At 33.8% G+C, this 27,105-nt stretch overlaps 1 protein-coding gene across 4 annotated transcripts in view; it reads left to right on the top strand.

The window, feature by feature from the left end:
• Window positions 1-27,040, top strand: part of FAP (fibroblast activation protein alpha) — a 39,907-nt gene extending 12,867 nt beyond the window's left edge. For 2 of the 4 annotated variants that reach the window (XM_052675478.1, XM_052675480.1), the window contains 19 exons: window positions 534-654; window positions 2,619-2,773; window positions 3,665-3,768; window positions 4,096-4,231; window positions 6,783-6,827; window positions 8,052-8,156; window positions 8,247-8,317; window positions 8,953-9,006; window positions 9,321-9,445; window positions 10,614-10,661; window positions 12,882-12,980; window positions 13,712-13,781; window positions 14,875-15,069; window positions 17,046-17,100; window positions 17,793-17,892; window positions 20,899-20,963; window positions 22,094-22,166; window positions 22,436-22,509; window positions 24,023-24,352. In XM_052675478.1, the coding sequence (XP_052531438.1) occupies window positions 534-654; window positions 2,619-2,773; window positions 3,665-3,768; window positions 4,096-4,231; window positions 6,783-6,827; window positions 8,052-8,156; window positions 8,247-8,317; window positions 8,953-9,006; window positions 9,321-9,445; window positions 10,614-10,661; window positions 12,882-12,980; window positions 13,712-13,781; window positions 14,875-15,069; window positions 17,046-17,100; window positions 17,793-17,892; window positions 20,899-20,963; window positions 22,094-22,166; window positions 22,436-22,509; window positions 24,023-24,124 (1,797 nt within the window). In that variant the 3' untranslated portion in view covers window positions 24,125-24,352. Of the gene's footprint in view, window positions 1-533; window positions 655-2,618; window positions 2,774-3,664; window positions 3,769-4,095; window positions 4,232-6,782; window positions 6,828-8,051; window positions 8,157-8,246; window positions 8,318-8,952; window positions 9,007-9,320; window positions 9,446-10,613; window positions 10,662-12,881; window positions 12,981-13,711; window positions 13,782-14,874; window positions 15,070-17,045; window positions 17,101-17,792; window positions 17,893-20,898; window positions 20,964-22,093; window positions 22,167-22,435; window positions 22,510-24,022; window positions 24,353-26,514 lie in introns of those variants that run through there. The other 2 variants (XR_008204735.1, XM_052675479.1) reach the window with 2 other exon arrangements.
• The last annotated feature ends 65 nt before the right edge of the window (window positions 27,041-27,105 follow it).

Genomic DNA, 27,105 nt, shown 5'->3' with positions numbered 1-27,105 from the left:
ATAACATATGAATTTAATATGGAGATTTAAAGATCTCATATTTAAAATGTGGTCTCAAATTTTATTAAAAAATCTCTATTGTTGTTGTTGTTGTTGTTGTTATTATTATTATTATTATTATTATTATTATTTAACAGTTCAAATTATTTTATTTCTTACTAATTCTTATGGACCTGTTGACTATAGTAGAAAGTTTACAAATTTCATTCTTGGAATATTGATGCAAGAAAATATACTTTAAGCATCATACTAATTTCAGAAAACTCACAAGAAATAACAATTCAAAAAAAAAAAATATATATATTTTTTATATAGGAGAGTCCTATATTTCATTGGAGAGTCATAGTTGAATGTAGAATTTGTCCTATAAAATAAAATTTATTTACAGAAGTACTTGTTCTTGCAGTATTTGCAAAGGTTTTAATACAGTTATTAAAAAAAAAAAAAAATCTTGTTTTATATTCATTGAGTGCAAAAAATCTGACAACCCCTCTTTTTGATGCATGTACTCATAAAAAATTTCTTATCTTTAGGCATATGTTTACCAAAATAATATCTATTTGAAACAAAGTCCAAGAGAGGCACCAATTCAGCTAACTAGTGATGGAAAAGAAAATGAAATATTTAATGGGATACCTGATTGGGTCTATGAAGGTAAGTAAATCTTGAAGGGCAACAATATGTGAAATCTACATTACTAAATTCTCACAATCCATTCTAAATCATTGATTAAATGGTTTTAGAGCCCTAAGAATTACTTTATTTATTCCACATAAGGATTTCTTGGAACCAGTAAGTACTTCTTATTCTGGGGAGAGAGAATGAGAAAGGAGTCACATTTATTGAAACTGTTTTAAGTGATGTATACTAATCACTACGTACTTTTTAATGTCTTTTAGTAAGGGGCCAGGGGGCATTCAAATGTGAAGGTGGCAAATTCAAACGAGAATATTTTTTCTTTCACATAATATAGCTAGTCCCTTTCTATATCATGTGTTGTTGTTAACCGTGCCATCTTTGTACATTTGAGCACTGCTCATGTGCTTCCAAGGCAAATCCAAGGCAAATTGGATAAAATAGTGAAGAATGTTACTGAAAGTATGGAACCATAGGATCATAGAATCACCAAGGTTGGAAAATACTTCTAAGATCATCCAGTCCAACTGTTAACCTGTCACAAATATTTCCCACTAAACCATGTCTCACAGTAACCTTTCCTGGGACCAAGGTCAGGCTGACAGGCCTATAGTTCCCTGGATCCTCTTCGCGATTTGTCATGTAGTTGGGAGTCATCTTGGCAAGCTTTCAGTCCTCTGGGACCTAACTTGTTGCCTAGGAACTCTGATAGACGATGGAAAGCGGCTTGGCTATCATTTCTATCAGCTCCCTCAGCACCCTTGGGTAGATGCTATCCAGCCCCACGGACTCATAGCAGTCCAGGTGAAGTATTAAGTCTCTAACAGTTTCCACCTGAAGGACAGGGGGTTTATTCTTCTCCCCATCCAAGACTTCCAGGTCAGTGCACAGGGTACCCCAAGAATAACTAGTCCAAATTTTAAAGATAGATGTAAATAAGGCTTTGAGAACCTAAGCCTTTTCCTTATCCTCAGTGGTCACACTCCCTGCCACGTCTAGTGAAGGATGGATAGAAAGCAAGAGATGGAAATTGGCATCACAAATGGATTAGAAGGCAGAGTTAATCTTTTCACAATCAGTGAGAGAGGAGTGCTAGGGTACAAGCAAGCTGTGAAGGGCTTTATAGGCAGGAGAAGCATGATTTGCTCAATGCTTTAAGAAAGGGAGAATTAGAGAAGCTTACCAGAGAAGAGTTACGGAGTCACAGGCATTGTTTACATCCAGAGGGTAGTGTGAGACATTGGCAGAGAAATAGAATTAGACCTTGTTTTGGACAGGAGAAGAATCAGAGCTATAGAGAAGGAGAGAGGTGGAAATTTATATACAGTGGGACTTTGCAGATGTATGTTTTGGCAATGAAATTTATAATCTGGGGGAAAAATAAGCTGGAGAAGGGGTAAGATGGATTCTTCAAAGCTTTTAAGAAAATGTATATTGGTGGAATCTGCCAAAACAGCAGAACTTGGAAATGTATGCTGCAGCTTTTTTAAAAAAAAAAATAAGGTAATACTATCATTAAGAATAATCTATCTATCTTAGCATCTATCTCTATGGCTAGATATACATTACCTGCCAATGACTGCATTCATTCTGTGTAAGCAAAATCCTGAGTATTTAATTACCGAAACTATGTCAGAACTTTACAAATTGTTATCCTCATTCTACTATGTAGGTAATGGTTGAGAATTAAGCTTTAGGGAAAATTTAAAGGTTGGTTGATTATTTGGCACTTCAATGCATAAAATAATAAACTCGTGCACTTGAATAATCCAAGTGAGTTAAATTCAGTTTGTACATGTTTTGGGAGTTCTCAAGACCTTTCACATATGAGATGTATAGCAATAGGTTTGATGTACATCTTGTTATCTATCTAGTATAACTCTTTTTGCATGTCTAGGCTGGTAAGAGTAAAATGATAAAATAGATTAAAAAATAGATTAAATGCACTCAGAAACTATTACAAACAATTTCTTTTTTCTCAGAGGAAATGCTAGCGACAAAATATGCATTGTGGTGGTCTCCAAGTGGAAAATACTTAGCATATGTACAATTTAATGATTCTGACATACCAGTAATTGAATATTCATATTTTGGTGAGGAACAGTACCCAAGAAAAATAATTATCCCATATCCCAAGGTATGTTTATCATTCTTTGACTTACTTTCTGTTGAGAAATATGTTACGATAACTATAAAATTAGTTGTGCTTAAAAAATGTTTGTATTACAGTGCTTAAATACATTGTGGCCTAAATTAATGAATGAAAGCAAACGTAAGCCAAATTATAAAAAGATATAGGCACACTCAAAACTGTACATATTAAATAGTGTTAGTGAAATAAACAGAATTCCTCATGTAAGTAAAAGTATATAGGAAAGAGCATGTTTGCATGGTCAAGCCTTTTTTTCAATTCAGTTTACTTTCTGTGATGTATTAACTGTGGAGTTGTTATTTTCCAATACGGTATGTCTACTAGGAGACATTTTTTTAATTGTTTTTGTGAAATAGAAGGTATGACAGATTCAGTTTATTTGCAGGCTTCATAGTGTGCTTTGTTCTCAAGGGCTTGGGATTCTACCAGTTTTTTAGTGCCAAACTTAAGGCAAGAACCTCTTGGTTTGCCTTTTTCACCATGTACAAACTCTATGACTCATCATCTTTGTATGACTACAAGTGATCATGTTAATGTGTTTTAACAAGGTCTCATTTGTCAGACAACTTTTGTTGCAAAATATAGGGTGTACTGCAGAGATCCACTCTGCAAATACAACTCTGGTTCACATCAAGCATTACGTTTTAGTACAGAAAGGCACAGAATTGGACTGTTCAAAAGGTTTTCTTCTTTATTTATATAATGGAGCAAAATGAAGTAACTACTTCTGTAGGGTTTTATAAGATCACATTTACAATGTGGTACTCAACTGAATAAATATTTTGTATCCTATTTTCTATCCCACAAAAGCTGTTGTCATTTTCCTAGATCTGAATTTTATGTACATTTGAATAACCTCATACATTTTTTTTGAAGGCTGGTGCTAAAAATCCTACTGTTAAAGTGTTTATTGTAGACACTATTAACATTGAAGCATTTGGTCCTAAAGAGGTTCCAGTTCCTGCAGTGATCGCATCAAGGTATTGTGCCCTCAAAATATGTCATCAGAGTATTTTAAAAAACTTTTTGTCTGCTTGCTTTATATGCTTGAAACTCTGAATTGTTTTGTTAACAGTGCAGTGCCATATTAATCTCACAGATGCATCAGAAGATAAATATATATATATGTACACATTGATTATGTGTGCTTATATGATATATTGTTACAAAGAACAAAAAAAATTCCTAATAGAATAGAAGATTTGCTGTTTTCTTCCACAGAGCAAAATGGGGTTTATAGCCTGTAGCAATTTTTCTGTGTTCCTGCTCTTTAATAATCATTCTTTCTCTTTCATTTATTTTTTTAGTGATCATTATTTTACTTGGCTTACTTGGGTAACAGATAATCGAGTTGGTGTGCAGTGGTTAAAGAGAATCCAGAATTTTTCAGTCTTAGCTATTTGTGACTTCAAAGAAAATTCAAATACTTGGGTCTGTCCAGAGGTAATAAAGTTGGAAATATATACGTTGCTGGAATTAGCGTGTGCTACTTTCTGTTGAATTGTCCTATTTTAACATCTACTCATTGTGCACAAATTGCTCTGATTTACTCAAAAAGCATATTTAATATTTCAGTGACTTTAGGAAAGTAATTTTATTTTCCAGTGTTTGATCACATTCATCTTCCAGCTAATAAAGATAACCTCTTCAATATTGTAAATGCTGTTTGAAGGAAGAATGAAAAAATTCTAATGGCAACAGCAGAAAAATCACCAAAATATATTTTTAGTGAGGTTCAAGTAACAATCAAAGCAATAAAAATAACAAGAGTGTATTGACTAGCTTTCAAAATTGTTGCTCAGTTCCTTCTTGCCTCTTCATTTTCAAAAGTGGAATCATATAGCATACTTGATTATAATCTTCTGTATAACTTGTATGTTATAGGCTTATGGTTTGTTGACATAGCCTTTCCAAGTTGAAAATACTCATTCCTCTATAATAAAACAATAGTTGAAAATTTGAAAGGAAGCTGAGCTCCTGTTCTTTCAAAGCTTTTATTGATTCCACAGAGAAATAACTAGAGTTCATCAGGACAAAATATATATTTATGGCAGTATTTGATGTCTTTCTTAAGTCATTGCTCCTGTATACATTAATGCTGAATCTATATCTCACCTCAAAATCATTCACATTTTAATAATTGTTAAAACATAGTATTAAAGAGTATAAAAAATAAATAAAGAAATCTAGAATTTTAGCACAATTCACCAAACAACTTACAGCAAGTAACCAGTTTAATTTGTGTCAGTAGGACTATCTATGTGTTTAAAATTTAGCATGTGCTTAATTGCTTTGCTGGAACCAGACCAAAACAATTAATATCTTGCGGGACTGTGTTCATGATCCTTGTTTAATTGCATTTCTCCATGAAACTTTATTTATGGAATCACTACTGACGTTTCTATAATTCTATATTTATACAGTGATACAATGCTTTTATCACATTAAAGTTTGCACAAATGGCCAATTGGAGGAGTGTGAACAGATGGGAGTGCTGCATTAGCTCTATTTGCTGTTAGGAAGTGTATCTCTGTGCATTTACATCAGCAAAAGTAGTTTTCTTGTTGATTTCAGATTAAATTGAGACTTATGTACAATAAATGTACTAGGCTTTATGTGCTTGAAATTAATAACAAAATATAATCCACATTATGTTCCTAAAGCTGATTCATCAAAAATATTCATGTGTTCAAGTTCTTTTTGTTGTGAATAAACCAGAGAAACAACTATGACTTCAGTGGAATTATTTCTGTGAGTTAAAGCTAGGCATGTAAATATGTGTTTGTAAAACTGGGGTTTACTATAAATATGCCAAGTCTCTAAATTCTGCAAATGCTTTAATAGCAGAAAAATCCCACAGAGGCCATGGAACTACTCATATGAGGAAAGTTAAATATATTCTTTACGTATTATGTAATCAGGATGTGAACCTTAATTTGAACTAAGACAAATAAATCTATGGTGCAGATATAAAATAATACTTCTCTTTTTTCTTATCTTAATAAGAAAAAAGTCCATCTACTAAATGAATGGCTCATTGGAGCCCTTGCAAAGTACTAAACAAAATTCTAAGGAGCAAGCACCTACAATGTTCGCCTGAATGAGCCAGTTTGCAGGGTGTAGGGTTGGAAGGGAAAAAGTAAAATTCTGAATGTTAATAAGATTTTGTTGAGAACAACACATATAAAACATATTCTTTAGAAGCAAAATCGCTGAACTTAATTTTTTCTGTGAAGAAATATTTTATTAAATGAAAAAAATATAAAGCAGAGCTTGCAAGGAAACTAAAGAAATGCATTTATAGAATGCAAGTGTTGAATCACTTGCTCCATTCTGCAAGAACTCTTTAATAAAAGGACTCTTCAATAAAAAAATCGTAGGAAAACATTGAGTTTGTTTTTTGTAACTTTGTAAGTAAAACACACACATGTATAAGCACCTCTAAGAAGTAGGCACTGATCCACTTATACTCAGCATAACACTTTATAAAAATCATATTCAAGAATGTTACGGGGAGTTAAAACTAGATTAATTTATATTCATCATCTCAAAATGTTATAATCTGGGCTGTTTTTGCTAACTGTGTTATTTTCATCAGTCTTCAATTCTTGTAAGTACCTTTTGTGAGATTTTAAGAAGTGATGAAAATCAGGCTTTTAAATGCCCCTTAGACAGAGTGACAAAAGTGGAGAGCCTCAGATTTCTCTGTACCATACTAGCTCAGGTTATTTTACACTGTATGGATGTGAAATGGTTTCAAATACAAATACTCGTGTTACCTTACTTCAGTGGGACTACAGATGCAGCTGCCTCTGCTATTGCACTGCAGACTAAGAAAATAACCATAGCAAGTATTCTAAAATTTTCTTTTAGAGGAGATGGTAGACTTTTTAGGTGAAGCTTTTAAATCTAGTTTAATTTAATCTAATCATGATCTGATTATTTTTTAGCATACAAACTTCTTTAAGAGTGTACATTTGATTTTGTTTTTCAGAATCAACAGCACATAGAGGAGAGTCAAACAGGATGGGCAGGCGGAGTAGGTTTTCTTGTACTCTGCTTTCATTTAAAGGGAACTTCTGCATCTTCATGGTGATGTTTTGAATGACAAAGCACTATTTGGAGTCACACAATGCTACTGCCTCAAACCTATTACACAGTAATACACAGACATGGTTTATGATGTTTTATGTTTTGTGAGGCACAGTAGTTGGTTGCCAGCTTTCTGAGATTAAAAATGTGTTAATTTTTATGTTACTCTCAGGCAGATAAAGTTAACGGAATTTAATATAGGGAATTACATGCTCTGCCTAAAGATCCTGCAGTTGACTTAACTAAGAGCCACAATTTTCAGCATGCCTCCCTTTAAGAGAGTGTTTTGTTTTTTTTTTTTTTTTTGGAGTAAAAATTACACATCTAAATGGAGTAGCCCGTTGGCCCCTTTCCTTTTTTCATCTCTTATGTAGAGATTGTAATGACAGGTTTTTAATACAATCAGTGAAATTGTACACAAGCATAAATTCCTGCTTTATCCTTTATGGGATTTCCAAGATCAGAGATATTAGAAGCTGACTTAGGAATAATTTAACTTTTGGTCACAGTTTCTAATTGAGTTTGTGTTAGTATTATTCATATCCACTCAGGAGCAGTTTGAAGTTTTTACAAGTCATTGTCCTCATAATTTTGGAAATAAAACAGTTGCAGTAACTGGCTGACAGTCTAAGTAAGGCGGTGATGGGTTGAAAGGAAGTAAAATCTGAATGGTTTTATCTGCAATAATTTGTTCTTAAACATTAGTATAGTAATATGGGAAAGACTGGATACTGATTTCACTCTGTGTCATTTTTGTTCATTGAATCATATAAACTCTATGATTCGTAGGATTCCAATCTGGTACTGTTTACAAATATTAGTTTCATTCAGAAACTTTTTTTTTTTCTTTTTTAAATCACCTCTAAATATTCTAATGTAACTGCAGATCATTTGGTGTATACAAATTATTCCATTCTGCAAGTAAAGATCCTGTATTTGTGGGCAACTTTAGGTATTAGTGTTACCAATTTAAAAAAAACTTACATGACAGATTATAAATTGTAATTCACTAAATAAGAGTGCATATCATGGATGAACATTTCTCTGAAGGTAATTGTTACACCTGAACTTTTGAAATAAGGTCCTGTTATTTTTAGTTTTTAGACTATAACCTGTTAAACAGCTTGGACATTCTTTCTTTCCTCTCATCTACCATGTTCTTTTGTTTCAGTTCTTTGTTTCTGCACCATATTTTACCTCAGACAGCAGTTCATACTACAAAATTTTTAGTGACAAAAATGGTTATAAGCACATACATTACATCAATGGTTCTGTGGTAAGTCAATTAAAGTTTTCTACCTTAATATACCCTGAATTTATGAAATAATTTTACTGTATTCAATGACTTATATATTTTGCCACACAGGAGAATGCAATCCAAATTACAAGTGGAGAATGGGAGGCAATTTATATTTTTAGAGTAACAAATGATGCAATGTAAGTACCACTCAAAAGAGTATAGGTTATGAGTATTTTGTCAATAGAAGTAATACTTATTCATTTGACACATACCAGCCATTTGTCAACTCATCAAGTTATAACTACCTATAAATATATTGCATCCAACTGAGTGCATTCACAACAAATTCATAGGCAAAGGCATTGTGCAGGTTTGCAGACTTGGTTTATTTTTGGTAGATTTTTTGCAAATAGCCCTCAACCTTTCAGATTATTATCAGTCACCCATTTAAAGAGTCTTATCTAGGATTGCTTAATTTTAAGTATTTGATTAACCTATCTACAAATAGAAATTATTTCAGTTTTATTTCACTGCATTTGAAATATGGTCTCTCATTTGGTTCACCACACAGTTAGATGTATCTTACACAATTGAGGTGATTATCTTTTGAGAATTAAGACAGAACTCTTATTTATATGGTGTATTTATTACCCAATGAGAGTTTGAGCAAAGATTTACTAAGATGAAGTGCATGTAAGCTTAGTTTAATCTTCCATCATGAGCAGCAATCTGAGAAAGTGTAAGTTAACTTCCAAGACATCTTTTTGTCTTCATGCTGGTTCACAGATAATCAGTTTATGGATTATTTATTAACATTTAAATTAATTCACAGTTTCTACTCAAGCAATGAATTTGAAGGCTATCCAGGAAGAAGAAATATTTACAAGTAAGTGTTATCAATGTTGAATTAATGATACTAGGTGATGGGTGTGGATTTTTCAATTACAGAATTCTGTTTCAAAATGTTTGAAGTACAATTTATCAAGCTGTTTTAATTAAATCATGGCCTTTTTATATCTGAAAATCAAGAAATACCATCTAAAGTTTAAATATGTTGATAGGAAAAAAATAAGAAAAAGGGAAAACATTTATTTTTAAAAGGAACTGTTTTCCAAGTACGCTGTTCCAGCATGTGAGGCAGACACATACAAAGTTAGTCATAGCAAAATTAATAATTGTTGTATTTTGTTTTTCTCCTAGAATTAGTATTGGGAGTAAGCCTATCAGAAAACTATGCATTACTTGCAATTTACGGAAAGAGAGATGCCAGTATTATACAGCGAGGTTCAGTGAGCGCTCTAAGTATTATGCCTTGATCTGTTATGGTATGTATAGCCTGGGAATAAACATAACACCAATTATTCTGTCAGATATATCAAAACCATAGTTAGTAACTGTTAGTGAAAACAATGTCCTGAGGAATCATAGAAATTTCACTGTAACCAAAAATTTTTTCTACATTTTTTCCATGTTTAAAAACCTTGGATTTTTTTTTTCAGAAAATACAAATATTTTTACTTTTATAAATTTTTCCTCAAAAGCTTTGAATTGATAGAATTAAAAACAAATATTTGAAAATATTCTATGGCACAAAACAGTTTTGAAGTTGACTCATCAAAATTATTCTTGCAGTAACAAGAGCAGGATTTTGAAAAAGATTGATTTCCTATGTATATAATCAAAGGTAGCTCTGAGAAATCATTACAATGCGTTCCTCAATTGAAATGATCAAAATCTGTCAGCTACAAAAAATGCTGGATACTTGCTACTTGAAAACATTTTTTTAGTAAGAGAAAGTATAAATAAAATAAATAAAAATTCAATTCATAAAAATGTGTGATTATTGAAACCACTAATAACACAGAAGCATGAGTAATGAGTTCATCCATCTTAATCAAAGTACAGTGAAGTTACAGCCTAAAAAAAGCAGGGGAAAAACTATCCAAGATTTTCCTTTTGCATTCGTTATATAATGTTTACTGTTCTTCTCTCAGTGATTAGCTGAACAGTTTTTAGGACCTGTGTTAAGCAGAAGACCAAATGTGGCTAATAACAATACCTTTCAATCATTCTTCCACAAAACAGTCTGTAAGGTCATCACCATATGAAAGCCAGTCACCTTCACAAATATAATGTGACATGTTCTCAAAAGAATGATTCACAATGTTAGTTGCACAGTCACCTTATGTAATCGCATCTCAGGTATTAACTAGATGTCACTTCATCTCTATGGAGGAAAAGTTTGCCAATAGATTCGAAGTTACTTCTGTTATGTTTGTGAAGCAATACCGGTGTATTATGTATGTCTACACACGTTACCTTATGTATTTTGTGCAGTAAAAACTAGAATTCTGTTCAATAGATGAGATATAATACAGTATTGATTGTATTCAGCTCTTTAATTCCTGACAGTTACCAACAGTAATGTAATCTGTACTTTATCACCAAATTCTGCTTAAAACTACAAATGACCTCCTTTCATTATTATGACAGGTCCTGGGATTCCTATTTCTACTCTTTTTGAGAATGAGAGTGATAGAGGTACTGAAAATACTCTGCCTATTTCTAGACAATTAATTGTATTTCTTATTGATATTCACTGTTCAGATCCTCTAATGTAGCACTTAGGATTGTGACCAAAAAGCCTCTCATATTGTATAAGTGTTATAAAAATATCTACTGTCTTTCTAATTTTATTAATTAGCAAAATCCTAACACTCAAGAATACAGTGATGTATTTATTTTCATTTCTGACCGTAAGAAATTTATGACATTCTTTTATCTGTTCATATGTTATAGATGAAATCAATATAGGCATCTCTTTGTCTATCAAATTTTAAGTCAAACTTCGTAGAATACTTTGTTCTGACTTCAAAACTATATGTTTTTATAGCTCAAGATTTTCTGATTTTTTTTTCATGAAGCAGTTCTACCAGAAGCCTATGCAATAGGCTTCAGTGTAGTACTTAGAGTTCATACTTTGGGATACTGTACTGTACTAATTAGAATTTGGGTGGTCTTCAGCCATTAGCAGATACTAGGGAAGAGTGAAAGTTTTTGCAGAAGAATTGTGAAAAATATCCATTCAAATAACTGTTTCAGAGGAGATGTAATTATCTATACAGAACTGAAACTCCAGCAAGAAATATTCTGACCTCCCCAACTACTAGTTCCCTCCCTTTCCCTCCACTTTCCTCCCCTCCCCTCCCCAGTCTTGTTTACCAAGAGCCCATAATGAAAATTGGAATTGCATGAAAGGCAGCAAAGTTCCTAGCCATAGTTATGCATTTCTCAACCTCTCTGCAGGAGAGAACAGTTTCATTTAAAGGATGTTTACCAATGGTTCCTCACTCTTAGGCTCTTCTTTGACCTTTTGTGTCCTTTTGTGTATTAATCTTACTTAAGTTCTCTGCTTTTATAGTCTCTTTTGTAGTGCAAAACAAATTGTTGTGGATTGGATTGCAAGCTGTGCAAGAATCATTGTAGATCACTTTGATTTTGCTTGGCAGCATTTTGAAAATTTATCACCCGTGAATTTTAGCAGAAAAATATTGTTAAATTGACATGGGCTACTCTGGAAGCTCCCTTCAGCATGATTACAATTAAAAATTGTAGAAATTTGTAGTAAAGGGCAGCTTTCAGATTAGAAAGGAAGGATGGAATGAGGATCAGCTGAGTTTGCATGTGAATCCAAAACTAGGAGGAGATTTCAGCCATAAAAATTCACTTGAGTCTGCAAAAATTGTCAGAGTACTTTGAAAGAAAGTGTTCCAGTGTTATATTTCTGCTATTTTCTGAGCATAATCTAGCTCAAAACATGCTGAGAATAGTAGTACTGTTATTTTTTTTCAGCATTTCCAGAAAACGGAAGTGCTTTCCACTAAAAAAAAACCAACAAACATCTAAAAAAACCAAACTCACAAAGGAGAGATCTTCTGAAGTCTAAAAGAATATTCTCTTTCATTTTGAAAGTAAAGATGAAAGTCACAGATTTTTATTACTTACAATATTAATTCACCAGTACTCTTGGAAAAAAGCATAAGAAAACTAATAATACCCAGTGAATTCATAATATATAGCTCTGTACTAGAAACTAGCTGAATTATTAATAGTGACTTTAAAACGATAAAACAGTAAATTGTGCCTCAAACAAAGTAAAAAATAAAATACCATGGAGAAAAAAAAACAAAACAAAACAAAACAAAGAAAAGCAAGCAATGAAGCTTGCTAAGAGTGCAGCAATGCAGTAATAAGGACAACTATATGGTGTGTCTAGTGTCTTTGTGGGGATATACAATAAGGTAGTTAAGTATGGGTTTGATTCAGCCCCATAAGTAACCAAATATTCTGTGTTAGTCCAGAAACAAGATATTCACAAATATACATGGGCTTAACGATACTGCCCAAGAGTCTCAGAGTCTAAACTGACAATACTGTGATAAGCAGGAAAGGAGGTGCTGCAAGAGAAAAGCTTTCTCCCAACATCCAGAACTCTATTATTCACAGCTAGTGTGTGAAATTATTTGCATTGCAAAGTATGTATCCTATAAAAAATTAAGGAATATTTGTGCACTGCAACCCTATGCCTTGCTTTTATTTAGCTATTTGATCAAACCCAAATTGAACTAAGCAGATTTCGTTATTCTGCTTTTAAACTGTCACAGATTTTCTTATTGTTCAAATAATACAAAACGTATCATATTTAAGAAAGAGAAATTAACAAATAAGCTAATTAATAATTTGGACAATTGTTTTCCTTAGAGCTCAGAATATTAGAAGACAATCAGGAATTGCAGTCTGCTTTGCAAGAGATCATACTGCCAAAAGAAGAAATTAATAAACTTGAAGTGGATGGTATAAGTAAGAATTATACATTTTTGTTATATTTTTTATTCCTAACTTTTTTATTATGCCTTCATTTTGTTATAATAAGTATAATCTTTTTGTAGATCAAACTTGTTAGCTTGTTAGATTGGAAATCTGACCATCATTCTGCCTTTTGTGACAGTGACCTGTCTGTTCCTCAGTGTATACATAAATAAAACAAAATTTAAAACACATTTCTTCTTCATGATGCAATTAAAAAAAAAATTAGCAATATTGCTGTAGTGTTTAAATATCACATAAAAACATCATAATATGGTGGTAATAAAAAATGAAACAAAAACTGCCGTTTATATGTTATATTGACTTGCATACACTGTTGTTTTCCTTAGTAAATTTACAAATAATATTCCGTTGTAGTGAATCATTGTAATGTTTCCAAAACTCATTTCTCAAAATCTTAATAACAGTTATACTCCTAGTTGTGTATTTTTAGACACCAGGAAAACTAGAAACCTAGTTAAAGTCATAACTTTATACATAACATAATTTAAATAACAAAAATGGGCACTTTTTTTTCAAAATTATTTTTAAACAGTTCAACATAAACAATTACTGTATGAATTTTGTGGTTTACCTTTTATGCACTCTGTAATTTGTGCTGATTCATTTTCTATTACTATTTCATTACTATTTCATTGAACCGGATTGTGCTTAGAGAAATCATTGTAACAATTAGTGATATAACTTTGATATGTCTCTTCTAGCTTTGTGGTACAAAATGCTTATACCTCCACAATTTGATAGATCCAAGAAGTACCCACTGCTTATTCAAGTGTATGTAAGAATTTATTTCTTTCAATTTTACTGTTCTGTCATAAAAATACTCATTATAATTTAGGGAAATCTAAGATGTTCGCAGTATTTTGTAATGCAAAAGAAAAACTTTTTTTTTTTTTTATTTTGTTTGTTTGTTTAATATATTTCTGGTGTAGAAATTCAACTTAAGGGAAATCAATGAGGTTTTCTTATCATAGCAAGGGTTAGTTCCTTAGTGAAAGAAAAGGAATAAAGGCACACCATTTATTGCTTGGATTTCCTAGTTCAGTTACCGCTTCTATTTATCCTGAAGCAATTTGAATGTATTGATTTCAGATTTGTTGATATGGAACATATAAGAGCTTTTCTTACAAGCGGGCAAAAAAAAACCCTAATCCTTTGACTATCCAAAGGTCCAACAAAGCTAAATATGTTTGGCTGAAATTTAGAGCAGAAGATGAAGTGAATTATGTCCTAGAGGTCACATGATAACTTGTGTTAGATCACTGTTTTAAATAGCGTTTCTATATACTGCTCAGCTATGTGGGGTGTGCTCAGCCAATAGTTCCTACTGTACATGATATTCAGAGGTCTAGTAATGACCAAAAAGCTTAAGACTTCTGTTGTTTTTTCTTTGTTAATGTGTAATACGCGTGAGGATCAAATTAGTGATAGATGGACAGTTTGACTGGATAATCTTGTAGGTGTTTTCCAACCTTGGTGACTCTATGAAATCATGGGGGGGACGAGGGGGTAAGAATCAAAAAGTGCTGTCACACCTAATTTCTATACCCAATGAATTTGGAAGTAATTAAAAATTGAAACATAGCTCTTCCAAAGATTCCCCTTAGGATGGATACCTGATGTCATGCCCCTTCGTCTCAGGTAAAACAAATGGAACTTGCCTTAGGCATAAGACATTAAGGATTTAAATGAATTTTAGAAAGTAAAATTACATGAATGCATGAAAATGCTAATAGTACTGTTTCTGTCTACTGAACTCTCTAAACCACAGTCAAATACTTGTAGAGAAAATATAAGTCATACTTATCTATAGTCCTGTATCTGGTATTCATTTGTAAATCTGAGTTGAAAATGTCTTACCTTCTAGGTATGGAGGACCATGCAGTCAGAATGTAAAACACACATTTAGCATTAGCTGGATAACCTATCTTGCAAGCAAAGAGGGAATTATTGTTGCTTTAGTAGATGGCAGAGGAACAGCTTATCAAGGTGACAAGATTTTGCATGCAGTTTATCGAAGACTAGGAGTCTATGAAGTTGAGGACCAAATCTCAGCAGTGAAGTAAGTAGAATGTCTCCCAATAAAATCATTGTACTTACACAACTACAAAAAGCGTGGAAAAAAAGATAGATTAAGTGTACTCCTGCACCTTTCTTCTGGAAAGCTGAAGTCTCCAGGAAATAAATGTAAAACTTGTAGAAATAAAATACTAGTGAGGTATTTGGTGTCAATTTGGTTTTGTGTGGTGTACTACATCCACTACCAAATATGTATTTGGATCTCAGCACTTTCATTTTGTAAGGGCAACATCAGAAGCCTAAGGAAGTACGAGCATCAGTGGTGAGAGGTAAGCTAATGTATTTTCCTCTACTCTGAAGTCTTCCCTGTAGGGGAAATCTACCTCAACCATCATAGAAATTAGCTAAAGATCCCGTGATTTTAGCCAGTGGTGAACCATAGTTTTTAGCTAAAAGTCAAACATAAAAAAACTGAATCCTGACTCTGGCTTTTTCGTAACTTCTTTTCCAAGCCATCTTAAAATACTTATAAAAATCAGAAAGTATCTGAGCTCCTCCAGTAGCTGTTCCCCACAATTTACACCCCTGCACAGAAATACTTAAGAGGTTCCTAAAGGGAAACAAGTCCTTGAACAGAGATTTTGCAGGGGAGAGAAAGATGAGATTTTGTAAAGCGAGTGTGTCTGTTAACAGATGCAGTAGCACTGTTGAACATTTAAAGAATTGTTTAGTTTGAACCTTACAAGAATAGGAGAGTAAGAATGTTAGTACAAAAATAAGAAATTTATTCTTTGTTTTGATCTTGAATTTGTCCTATCAGAGCATGGATAAAATTCCAGGTATTTAATAATATTTCCCTAGTTAATGGGCCCAGTAGAAACAGTAGTTAGAAATTGGATATAAAAGTCCAGGATCCCACTGCCTTTTCTACTTGCTTAAGAACACTGCCTGCATGAATGTATGTGAGGAGGATGTCTGTTCCTGCTTTGTGATAATTTCTTTTCCACCTCAATGATCTAAACACATAATTATTGTTTTTAGTGATAAGTGAAACAGAATTTCTGTTTATTATGCTAAGTTTTTCAATGTAATACATAATTTTATTGTATTTCTTGAATCTTTTAGCAGCAACAACATGTTTAAAGAGAGAGAAATTAGTCCAAATTGCCACTTGGACATAAAATGCCAGAGACAGAGGGAATCTGATTCTGCAGTTGCAGAATTTGCTGAGACAAGCTGTGAAAAAATGACCTCAGATTTCACACTTCCCAACTTTCTGTCAGCACCTAGGTTAAATTTTTATTCAGTTAAATGCATTGCATTCCATCTTCCTGATCTAACACATGGTTTAAGATGCAAGATTTTTAGAGAAAATCAATCATATACTCTAGTGAGAAGATCTTGGAGGGGCTTTTACTATAGGAGGAACCCCATGGATTAAGACAGCAATGTAACAAAGCTGAATCACTTTTTGGCTCACCTAATTTGGTTCCACCCAGACTGCATTGGATATTTTAGGTATTGCCTGTCATTTGTGCTTGCCCTAGTAAAATAAGGCTAACAGCTGCTGATGCATCTCCTGGGATGTATCTGAACCCAATTGTATCTCTTTCTGTCTTGACCCAACATTTTCCTTAATGTATGATGCTTAATTTGGAGAGTGAGGGCATTATATCCAGGTAGACATTATGTATTGAAAACAACTTTTTTTTTTTTTTTTTTTTTTTTTTTTTTTACAAGATGATAGTTGTGTGGAGTCCTCACTTTATCCTCTGGAGCAAAAAAATATTATGCAAATAAACTATTTATTTTTGCTATTTTTATTCATTGAAGAAAAAATTTTCCTTTCCTCTGAAATGTCTGTTAGTCAATGCTTTGTAGAAATCAGATACGCTATGTTGATTGTCAATTTGCTGAAATTGGCATGATGTTTGAAAAAATATTTTTTGCTAATTCAGTATAGTATTAACATTCTTGTTTTGCAATAATACATTTATTTCTATCTTTTTTTTTCCACAGGAAATTCATAGAAATGGGTTTTATTGATGAGAAACGAATAGCAATATGGGGCTGGGTAAGTGGTTTATCTTTTTATATTCATTTATCTGTAAATGATCCTGTAATGTAATTGCATATAGTTCTTCCTTATTCCTCTCTAGAAAAGAGTTGGCTTAAGATAACTATAGGGGCAGCCACACAGCCCCCTTATAGAAATTTTTAAGTTTTTTAGGCTCAACTGTTCATCATTTATATCTAGCTAAAGAATGCGCAAACATTACTGGAACCCTGATTCCTATACTGCTTAGTGTCTGCAGCGTAACAGAGAATTGCAGGAGAGCAATGATAAACAATGCCTAAGGGTATTGTGGATTAGGGACAGTACTGTAAGGAATGACAAAAGGGATTGGAAGCCAGACACATTATCTACCTCTTCTCACTGTCCAGGTAAATCAATATTGATTAACCAGCAGCAACAGGCAAGTTTACAAAATGAACTGTTATGATAGCCACTCATTAACGCTTTCTAATACTTTTCTCTTTATATATGTTCATTTTTTTCTGATTATCGTCTAGAAAGACCTTGTATTTTATTTTTTTACTGTTTGTCTTTTCCAGAAGATTTATATCAGATCCATTCAAAATCAAAATGTAAATCCTCTGTGTACTTAAAGCAAAATACTTAGTTTGAAATTAATATACGAGTTTGATCTGGAGAACAAAATGGTGCTTCACAGTAGTTTTAAACTATCTCTGATTTCTTCCCAGTCCTATGGTGGATATGTAACTTCTCTGGCACTTGGATCTGGCAGTGGAGTATTTAAATGTGGAATAGCTGTGGCTCCTGTTTCCAGCTGGGAATATTATGGTAAGGAAACTTGTCATAAAAGCTGACTTGGAAAGAGATGCGGCATTTAATGACTTTCTAAATGAATTCATTGCAAGAGAATGGCAATATGAAACCTAAAGGCAGTGCAATTACCTAAACACTAAACTCTTCAGACCTTAAGTTTAACATTTTCCTTACTGAAAATAACAGACTGCAATTGACAGTTTGAGACTGATTTTGTCACAATTCCAAATGCACATCTGTAAGTGTTAGGGTGTAAAGCCCTCTCAGTAAACCACCATACTCTGGAGTGATCTTCCTGAAAAAAATCCTGTTAAAATTGTATCACTGAGTTCAGAAACAGCTGAACTGTTTTTGTACCTGTATTGTAGTCACAGTACACTCCAAGTTCATCTGAAAATGAACTCTGTCAGGAATGACTATCAGTGATGATTGCAAGGCTATTTCCAAATAGTAGAGAAAAAGAGAGGAACACATTTATGTCTGAATTCCTATTTTTGATTTTTATTTAGATTTTTCTCAGCCACACCCCTGCTGTTGTGTTATAAGCCATATTTTTCTTAGCGTTTACTGACTAAGACTCCAAACTGTTTTGAAGAATCTCTGGGAGTATAATCTGAGGGCCGTACTGTGCGAATAAAGCAGATGCATACTCATACTTGCAGACCTGCTAGCTTTTGGCATGGTGTAAAGGAACCTTAGTGTAAAAAAGAATCATGCCATGCATGTTTTCAGTGAGGAAAATGTAGCACTTTGAACACATTTACTTAGCATATGGTCTTTTGCTAAGAAGTCTTGGTTATGAGAAAAAATTTTGGTTAAATGGAAAGGATTGCTTCCCTTACTGCTAGAACAGACATTCCTTGTATTTATGGTGTTTTGCAAACAAAGGGGAAAACATTTGTATGACACAGGAAGCATAGTCTTCATGTTTTCACTGGCATAAATGTTTTTTGAAGACATCTTCACTCATGATCACAAAATTATTTCTAGAATGCAGGCATTAAGCACTATTTTTGCAAAAGTCTCACTTTAGTTGAGTTTTCAAGGGATTATTAAGGAGTCTTTCTAAAAGCGCATTTGAAAATCTAGGCAGGCAGAGGTACTCCCAAAGAAGGGAAGAAAGGAAGCAGAGCAAAGTCATGAGTCATTAATTTTGGCAAACAGAACACGTTAATGTTGGTGAACTGTTAGGGGCAAAACTACAGGATGCTGCATATCTGAGACTCCAAGAAGAGTTGTAATGTCAGAGGATGTACTGGCTTATAAATTTAGTACTGCTTTCTTTTAGATGCGTAGATTAGTTTGTAGTATAGATGCGTAGATTAGTTTGTAGCATAATTTTTTTCTAAAAACTTCCTGCTCACCTCCATTTTCTGTCAGTTAATATAGCAGCTGAACAATTATAAGGCAAATTGCATTTAGGGACAATGTATATTTAAAACATTAAATATATGACTGCTCAATCTCTCTCTTTTTTTCTTCAGTAATTGACAAGCTGAATCTTCCACTTAGTCACTGTAACACTATTCTTGCTGACCTCAGTGGACTTGTAGCTATACTGGTAGAAGAGAGAGGAGAATTTGGCTCAAAATGCTGTAGAAATGCCAGCCATTCAAAAAGAGTTTATTTTATTGAAAACTCAAGCCCAATATGGTTGTTTGACACTGTGTTGACAACAGATATTGCACATTTTCTGTTTTCATTGAATGATAAAGGATTTTGATAAAAGATGAGCTACTTAGGTTTTTCTACACTTAGTTTATTAGAAAATATCTATGGGAGACTTACTTCTTGGTTTAGGACAGCACAAGGAGACTTGGAATGTTATCAATGTGTATAAATATGTGAAGGGAGGATGCAAAGAGGATAGAGACAGACTCTTTCCAGTGACGCCGAGGCAAGAGACAGTGGGCACAAAGTCAAACACAAGAGGTTCATCTGGAAACACATATCTACTGTATGGGTAAAACGCTGACACAGGTTGCACAGGGTGTTTGTGGAGTCTCCCACCTTGAAGATAATCAGAAGCCATCTAGGTATAGCTAATACAGTTGCAAATAACCAGCTCTATAAGACCCTGCATGTACAGGAGGATCCAGAGGTTCTTTCTAACCTCAATTTCTTAATAATTATAGTGGCCAGCACTTCTATTATGTGAAAGAGATACCAGCTTTTCATCATCAAAAAGCCTTGTCTGCATAAAATAAATAAAATTCTCATAGTACTGCAGCTTGACAACTCAGTATTTGCCAGTAACTCTTTCAATGATAGTCATAAATAATGTTCTTGTAGTGACAGCTGTTACATCAGTTTCACACAGATTTTCATAACTGCTTTCAGTTAAATTACAAACATACAGGCAGCTCAAAGGAAGCTTTTCCTAATGGTTTCTTGGTGTTACATACTGTTCAGTTATTCGTTCTTTTTTTTATTTTCAAATCCATTAACAAACTTCATTGCAGTTAGACAAAGGAACTGGACAGAGACTGAAAAATAATTATAATGTTTTTTCAATGCAAGTCTTTATCTTTTCCTGTTTCCCCACAAGTATTTGTATGTTCCCCCATAAATATACTGACCAGTAGGAAAAAGAAAAAAGAACTTTTCTTCCATGGTAAGTGTAAATACTCATGTGCATCCCAGGCTGAAATTCTTCTCTGGGTTTTTTTTTCCTGACAGTAGTCTGTACTATCTTTCCACCACACTGAAATTATTCAACAATGTGACTCACTCAACTGACTTCAGGAGTTCAAACCAGTAGCATAAAGTAGCATCAGTTAATTGTATTTATCCACAAAATCTTGTTTCTGCAGATGAGTATCAAACCACTATTTGTGCAAGGACTGTTAGGAGGAGATGTATTAACTATCCTTCATATTTTTTAATATGTTTAGATTTGTTGTGTTATAAGGAAATCAAGCAGAACAGACATAGTTAACATAATCGTTCAATTTTCTATGCGTCACTGGAGGCACAATCTGCATTCTTTATCTATTGCTTTTTTCTTCTTTAATATCACAGCATCTATCTACACAGAACGATTTATGGGTCTTCCTGTAGAGTCCGATAATCTTGAGCACTATAAGGTGAGAATTCTTTCTTTTTCATTTGCCTTAAACATGATTCACATTTCCATAGACAAGCAGAATAATGAAAATATAATGCTCGCATAATGGCACCCCTGTAGCAGCTAAAGCTGCTGTTCTGAAATTCATATCTCTGTAGTTACTCACAGTTTTTATATTGATCAATCTTAAGTATGATAAATTGTAGGATTCCTATTTTCTCACTGGACAAATCTGTCTGTTTTGACACTGCAAATCATTAACTTAGGAAAGAACACGTGATAGAGGTTAAAATGTTGGTGTTTACTAGGTTTTGGTCAGTAATATTCTCTATGTTATGCCAGTTTTGTTGTCTGATAATAATGTCTTCAGACTAAAAAGTCAGAACGCATTCCTCTGCAGGAACAGATTGCATTTTTGCTTTTCTTCACATTGATAGGAAATCTATAGCTTCCTCTAGCAGCACACATTCCAGCTCTCAATACTGACAAGCCTGAAATAAACCTAGAGAAGCTAGAGAAAGCATTCTATTAAGGATTTTGTACTATGATCAGAAGGCTGGATCACCTCTCTTATGAAGAAGGGCTAAGGCAGCTGGGCTTGTTCCAACTGGAGAAGAAAAAACTTCTGGGGTGACCTTCTAGGACTTTGAAAGGAGCTTACAAGCAGGAAGGGGAAACTGACTTTTTATGTGGTCTCATAGTGATAGGAAAAGAGAGAATGACTTTAAACTAAAAAAGGGGATACTTAGGTTGGATATTAGGAAGAAATTCATTACTCGGAGGTGAGACTCTGGCACAGGTTGCTCAGGGGAGATGTGGATAGATGTTTCTATATTATCAATGTCTATTCTCTGTCCTAATCCAAATAGCAGTAGTGCTCAATACCAAACTGCCTTCATAGAGCTGCTCTATGTAGCCAGGAATTACAGTGTTCAGAAAATGACACATGGTGGGTACTGTGCTTTTTTTGAAGTGCCTATAAATGTATTTAGTTTCTATTAATCTCAGATTGCGATGAAGTTACTGCTTTCTTTATTATGCCAGTCCAACTGCTTGATTGCTGTTTCACTGGGTAATTTAAGCCTTTCAGCTCCATGACTTAGTGTTTTAAATTGAAGCTGCTGAACTATTCACTTTTCATCTCAACAGAACTCAACTGTAATGGCAAGAGCAAAGAATTTCCAAAACGTTGAGTATCTTCTCATTCATGGAACAGCAGATGGTGAGGTTTGCAAATGGTAGTACAAATACAGAACCAGAATCACTTTGTTTGAAAAACATTAAGCATCTTTCTGTGCCTTTGATTAGGATCAGTACTTAGATCTTTGATAGATTTCTATGCAACATATTATTAGATGCTTGCTCGTTCTTAGTTATGTCAACTGTATTGTTTGATAACCAGTGGACACAACTTAATGCACTAGAATTTTATGCTTTGTGGTATTTACACATTTCAACAGCCAATCTTTTTTTTTTTTTTTCCTTTTTCAGATAACGTACATTTTCAGAACTCAGCACAAATTGCAAAAGCTCTGGTTAATGCACAGGTGGATTTTCAGGCAATGGTAAATAACAGACTATTTTTCAATTTTGAATAGTGGTTTACAATTTTTTCAATAAGCTTATCTGACATGTTGATGTTATTTGTTGATGTTTTTAAGAATCCAGTTCAGCAAGATCTGGCAATTTTACTGCATTTTTTATTGTTTACAAATCATTTATTCTTCAAAGGATTTGTTTTCTCTTCCCCTCAAACCTCTTTCTGTATTTTAACAGAACTTCTCAATTATCTAGTATAATGTAGAAGCTTTTAAAATGAGCCAGGGAGAAGAATGAGAGTCCAACCTCATTTCTAAAATTTGATGATAGCTAATAAAAGCAAGGAAGATGAAAGAACTGGCTTCTGGGACCAAAACTGTCAGTGATTCTGATGGATTCTGTCTTGAACTGACATGCTTGTTACAGGCAGAAGGCAAATCAAGGGAAAAAGGGAATGAGGTATCCAAGTAGTATGTCAAGGACATGAAAAAACAAATAAGTTGTCTACAAAATTTACCTGGGGAAGATGATGCAGGCAAGCAGAGAAACACATAGATGAGAGGTTAGAGGATATATATGAGAAATGAACAGAGGAAAAGTAACACTGAATTAGGTGTTAATCTGTTCTTCTGCATGTGCTTTCTCCAGACTAGTGACAAAAGTATCTGTCTTTTATCAAACATATTGGCCTTCTGCTTCATCACTTTCCCAGGTCAATGAACACCTTGAACATGGATCAGACATGGGTCCCCCTGTACTTGGTATTTCTGCAAGTGAATTCCACATTTCCTGTTTTCACTGTTATTTAGCAAACCTGGGCCCTTTGTCAAGTATCTGGAAAAGTACATGGAATACTGTCTGCAGTTTCAGTCATTACTGTTCAGCTCTAGTAGAGTTTCAGTAGTGTTAGGATAATCTGGGGAACATCTCTGACTTAATGAAAGCAGAATATTTTTAGCCTAGTAATATAAAATTTAGAAAACAATATGATTGCTGCCTATGAATACAGTGGAGGAGAAATACAGAGGAAACAAAAAGCTATTGAAGCCACCAGCATAAAGGAATCAGATTTTACATTCCAAAGGTGCCTCTTACTCCTTAAATGAGAAGACAGAACAATTCTGCTCTTCATAGGCTCTTTGAATTAGTTGGGTTGAAAGGGATCTTAAAGCCTACCCAGTTCCAATCCCTGCCATGGGCAGGGTTGCGATCCACTAAATCAAGATGCCTAGGGCCCCATCCAACCTGGCCTTCAACATGTTCAGGGATGGGGCAACCACTGCTCCTCTAGTCAAATAGTTCCAATACCTCACCTCACCAAGTAAAGAATTTCTTCCTAACATCTAACCTTCCTAAATCACCCCAATTTCATTCAAATCCATTCCCTTCTATCCTATCCTATCAGTGCATGTAAGAAGTTATTTATTTGAGACATGTATATTCTTCTATATGGCAACACAAAAAATTCTGGTATTTTTTAATTAATACAGAATTGAAGAGAGCATGCGTGTTTATGACTTTCTTTTTCTTTCTTTTCAGTGGTACACTGACCAGAATCATGGAATTCCTGGACTTTCCAGCAAACATCTCTACACACATATGACCCACTTCCTCAAACAATGTTTTTCTTTGTCAGAATAGGTAGACTACTCAGAGAATGCTAAGCCATCTGGTATATCTCTGAGAGAATCCCACGATAGCAGTGCCCAGGTTGTATCATGTTCAGGTAAATTAATATCAGGATCTTTGAAGTTTATAATTTGATATTTGCATCCATTTTTGAGATTGTATATTAGCAGGTGTTATGTTGATACATGTTTTGGCACATTTAACACCTGTTTGATAGCAAAAAATAAAATCAGAATATAACACGGCATGTGCATTTATTGCCGTCTTGCTTAAACTACATTCTGCATTCCAAAGATACATGGTCCATTGCAAAGGCATACTGCTAAACGAATATAATTACATTTGTTAACTATAACTGTAAAATGGGCAGGGACAAAGAAGTGCAAGTAACTAATTAACATCCTAACAAGAACTAGTTTCTTAAAATTTATGTATAATTCCAGTTTCTTGGAAAGAATCCAGACAGGAACATAATATTTGAAGCTGTAGTATGGATAGTTATTGAACACTCTATTCAAATTATATTCAGCTTTTTTTTAAAGTCCTTGTTATGCAAAAACCAGTATTCAGGTTTAAATATGGAAGCAAGACATTCACAATATCTATTTTATCTCAGTGGGGTTTTTTTCTGTCTGATTTGAGAATATGTTAGACATTTCAACCTGTTTTTACTCATCACTTCAACGTTTACATTAATTTTAATGTCATTCATTTGAGATTTGTGGGGAAGGAATCAAAGGAATATGCAGGCTTTTTTGTTTAGTTTCCACTTAAACTATTTTAGAGCATCCTGTAAAAAGTCTAGATAAATAATAACTGGATCACATATATTCTTTTAATTGGTAATTAAATGAGTCCAGTTGTAATGTAACAATATGAGCAAGAAAATTGGCAGGAGATCTATTTTAGATGGTCACATGTTTAAAAAATTCTGAATTAGCCAACTGCATAAGAACTGTTGTCTGTCTAACGCAGTATCTCAGCTTTGCTATTAGCAAGTAAGTTCAAAATAACCTGAGAAAATTGTGGAGTAGAATTCCCAGCAAAAACAAAACAAAACAAAACAAAAAATCAAGCTGCTTTCCAACTCCAAAAGACTAGTTGTTGCTTGTGGAACAAGCACGAACAGAGTTGTGGCATTTAATTTGACCCTTGACAAAAACATAGGGTTTAGCCAAAATCATTAAAATGTAGAAGTGATCTGCTATGTAATGACTTCCTTCATTTTGTTAATGGCAATATCAAATCTGATTTTCTGCACATGAGAACATTTCTTAGACATCTTTATGTAAATGTAGTTACCAAGCTGTTTGTAATGGTTAAATTACACTTTGATAGGAACTCTTCAGAAAATACTCAATTAGTTCAGGTTTTGTTGCCAATTACATGATGTTAATGAGCGTCTTGTTAGTAATGTAATTAAAATGCAACTGCTATAATGGTTAAAGGAAAAAATTACAGCTCTAAGAAAGTTAATGTTAAGCAAATATAACATAAAATAGGGCTAATTAGACGTTGATTATATGGTTCTATGTGCATTTGCTGTAAACACAAATACTGTCAGCAATGTGATTATTCTACAAATAAGGAATACAATTCAGCTGAAATTACTGAGATTTTACTATCATTTTTTCTGTATTGATACAACCTCACAATAACTACTGCAATTTTTTTTTTATGAAAGAGAATAAAATCAGGGTCTTGCAACAGATGTTTTAAGGTTTTAAATACCTGAATAAGTCAGTAGGAACTCAGATCAAGTTTCAGACTGCAAGGTATCAAGTTCATATTAATCATTAAGTTTTCTGATTCTGCAGCTTTATACTTTATTTATATTTTTTGAAAATCCTACACGCCTTAGAAATTTGACAGATAAACCAACCCCTTGTGGATACTATAAGTAATAATGTAATACAATGCACTGTTTACACTTTGACCATAGGTCTGTAGTCAAAAGCTTCTGGAGTTACTTGAGATAAGTGACATATGTGAGACAGAAGGTGCCTTTTTTTTCCCAAGGGATGTACTAGCTTTTTCATCCTTTATTTGCCCGTATGTCTGTTTTACTTTGTGAGGGGAAAGGGTACACATCTTCTAAACTGTCCACCATTTACCTGGGTTTATGGGAAGCATTTGTGGGGATAAACCATGAAAACTTTATTTCTTTTTTAAAGTGCACCATGCTGCTGTCACTTTTGCTTTACTGTTTTTCATATTGTTATTTTATTTACTTTATAGAGTGCTCTTGAACTTGAAAGCTTTTAGACTGGGCAACCATGTGTTTTGATGACCTGGGGAAAATGTTCTAGAATGCTGTGAACGTCAAAAAATTTCAAGCATAAATAACATATTAAAGTAGCTTGCCTATACTAATAGCAGGTAACAATGCAATCGTTCATTAGAAACGATCCAGAGCACTTCTAACCAGCCACTGCAGAATCATATGATGATTGAAGTTGGAAGAGTCTTCTTGTCCCACCAAGACTGATTCAGTGGCTCAAGCACAGCCACCTAGAACATGTTGTTCAGGACCACGTCCAGATACCTTTTGAACATCTCTAAGGACGGAGAGACTCCACAATTTCTTTGAGCAACTTTGCCAGTGCTCAGTCACCTGCACAGTAAAGCTGTTGTGCCAGACAGAACACCTGTTTTCAATTTGTGCACATTGCCTCTCATCCTCGCACTGATCACAGCTGAAAAGAGCCTGGCATCATCTTCTTTACACCTCCCTTTCAGATGTTTATATATATTCCTAAGATCCATACCCCAATTCTCCTTTTCTCAAGAAAAAGTCCTTTTCCTTTCTGCTTTGCTTTCCAAGCCAATCACAATCCATGTGAAATCATCATCAAAGACACTTTCTAGGACAATTATTTGCCCCATTCCTTCTCCTTAGTTGAGCCTACAATATTTAACTACAGTTCTATAACAGAATTTCAATATAGTTCAAGGTGAAAGGGCTTGTCTTGTGGAATCAAGCTGAAGCTAAG

Source organism: Tympanuchus pallidicinctus, unplaced genomic scaffold (genome assembly GCF_026119805.1).
Source record: "Tympanuchus pallidicinctus isolate F22 unplaced genomic scaffold, pur_lepc_1.0 scaffold15, whole genome shotgun sequence".
Classification (NCBI taxonomy): Eukaryota; Metazoa; Chordata; class Aves; order Galliformes; family Phasianidae; genus Tympanuchus; species Tympanuchus pallidicinctus.
This window is presented reverse-complemented; position numbering and strand designations above follow the sequence as displayed.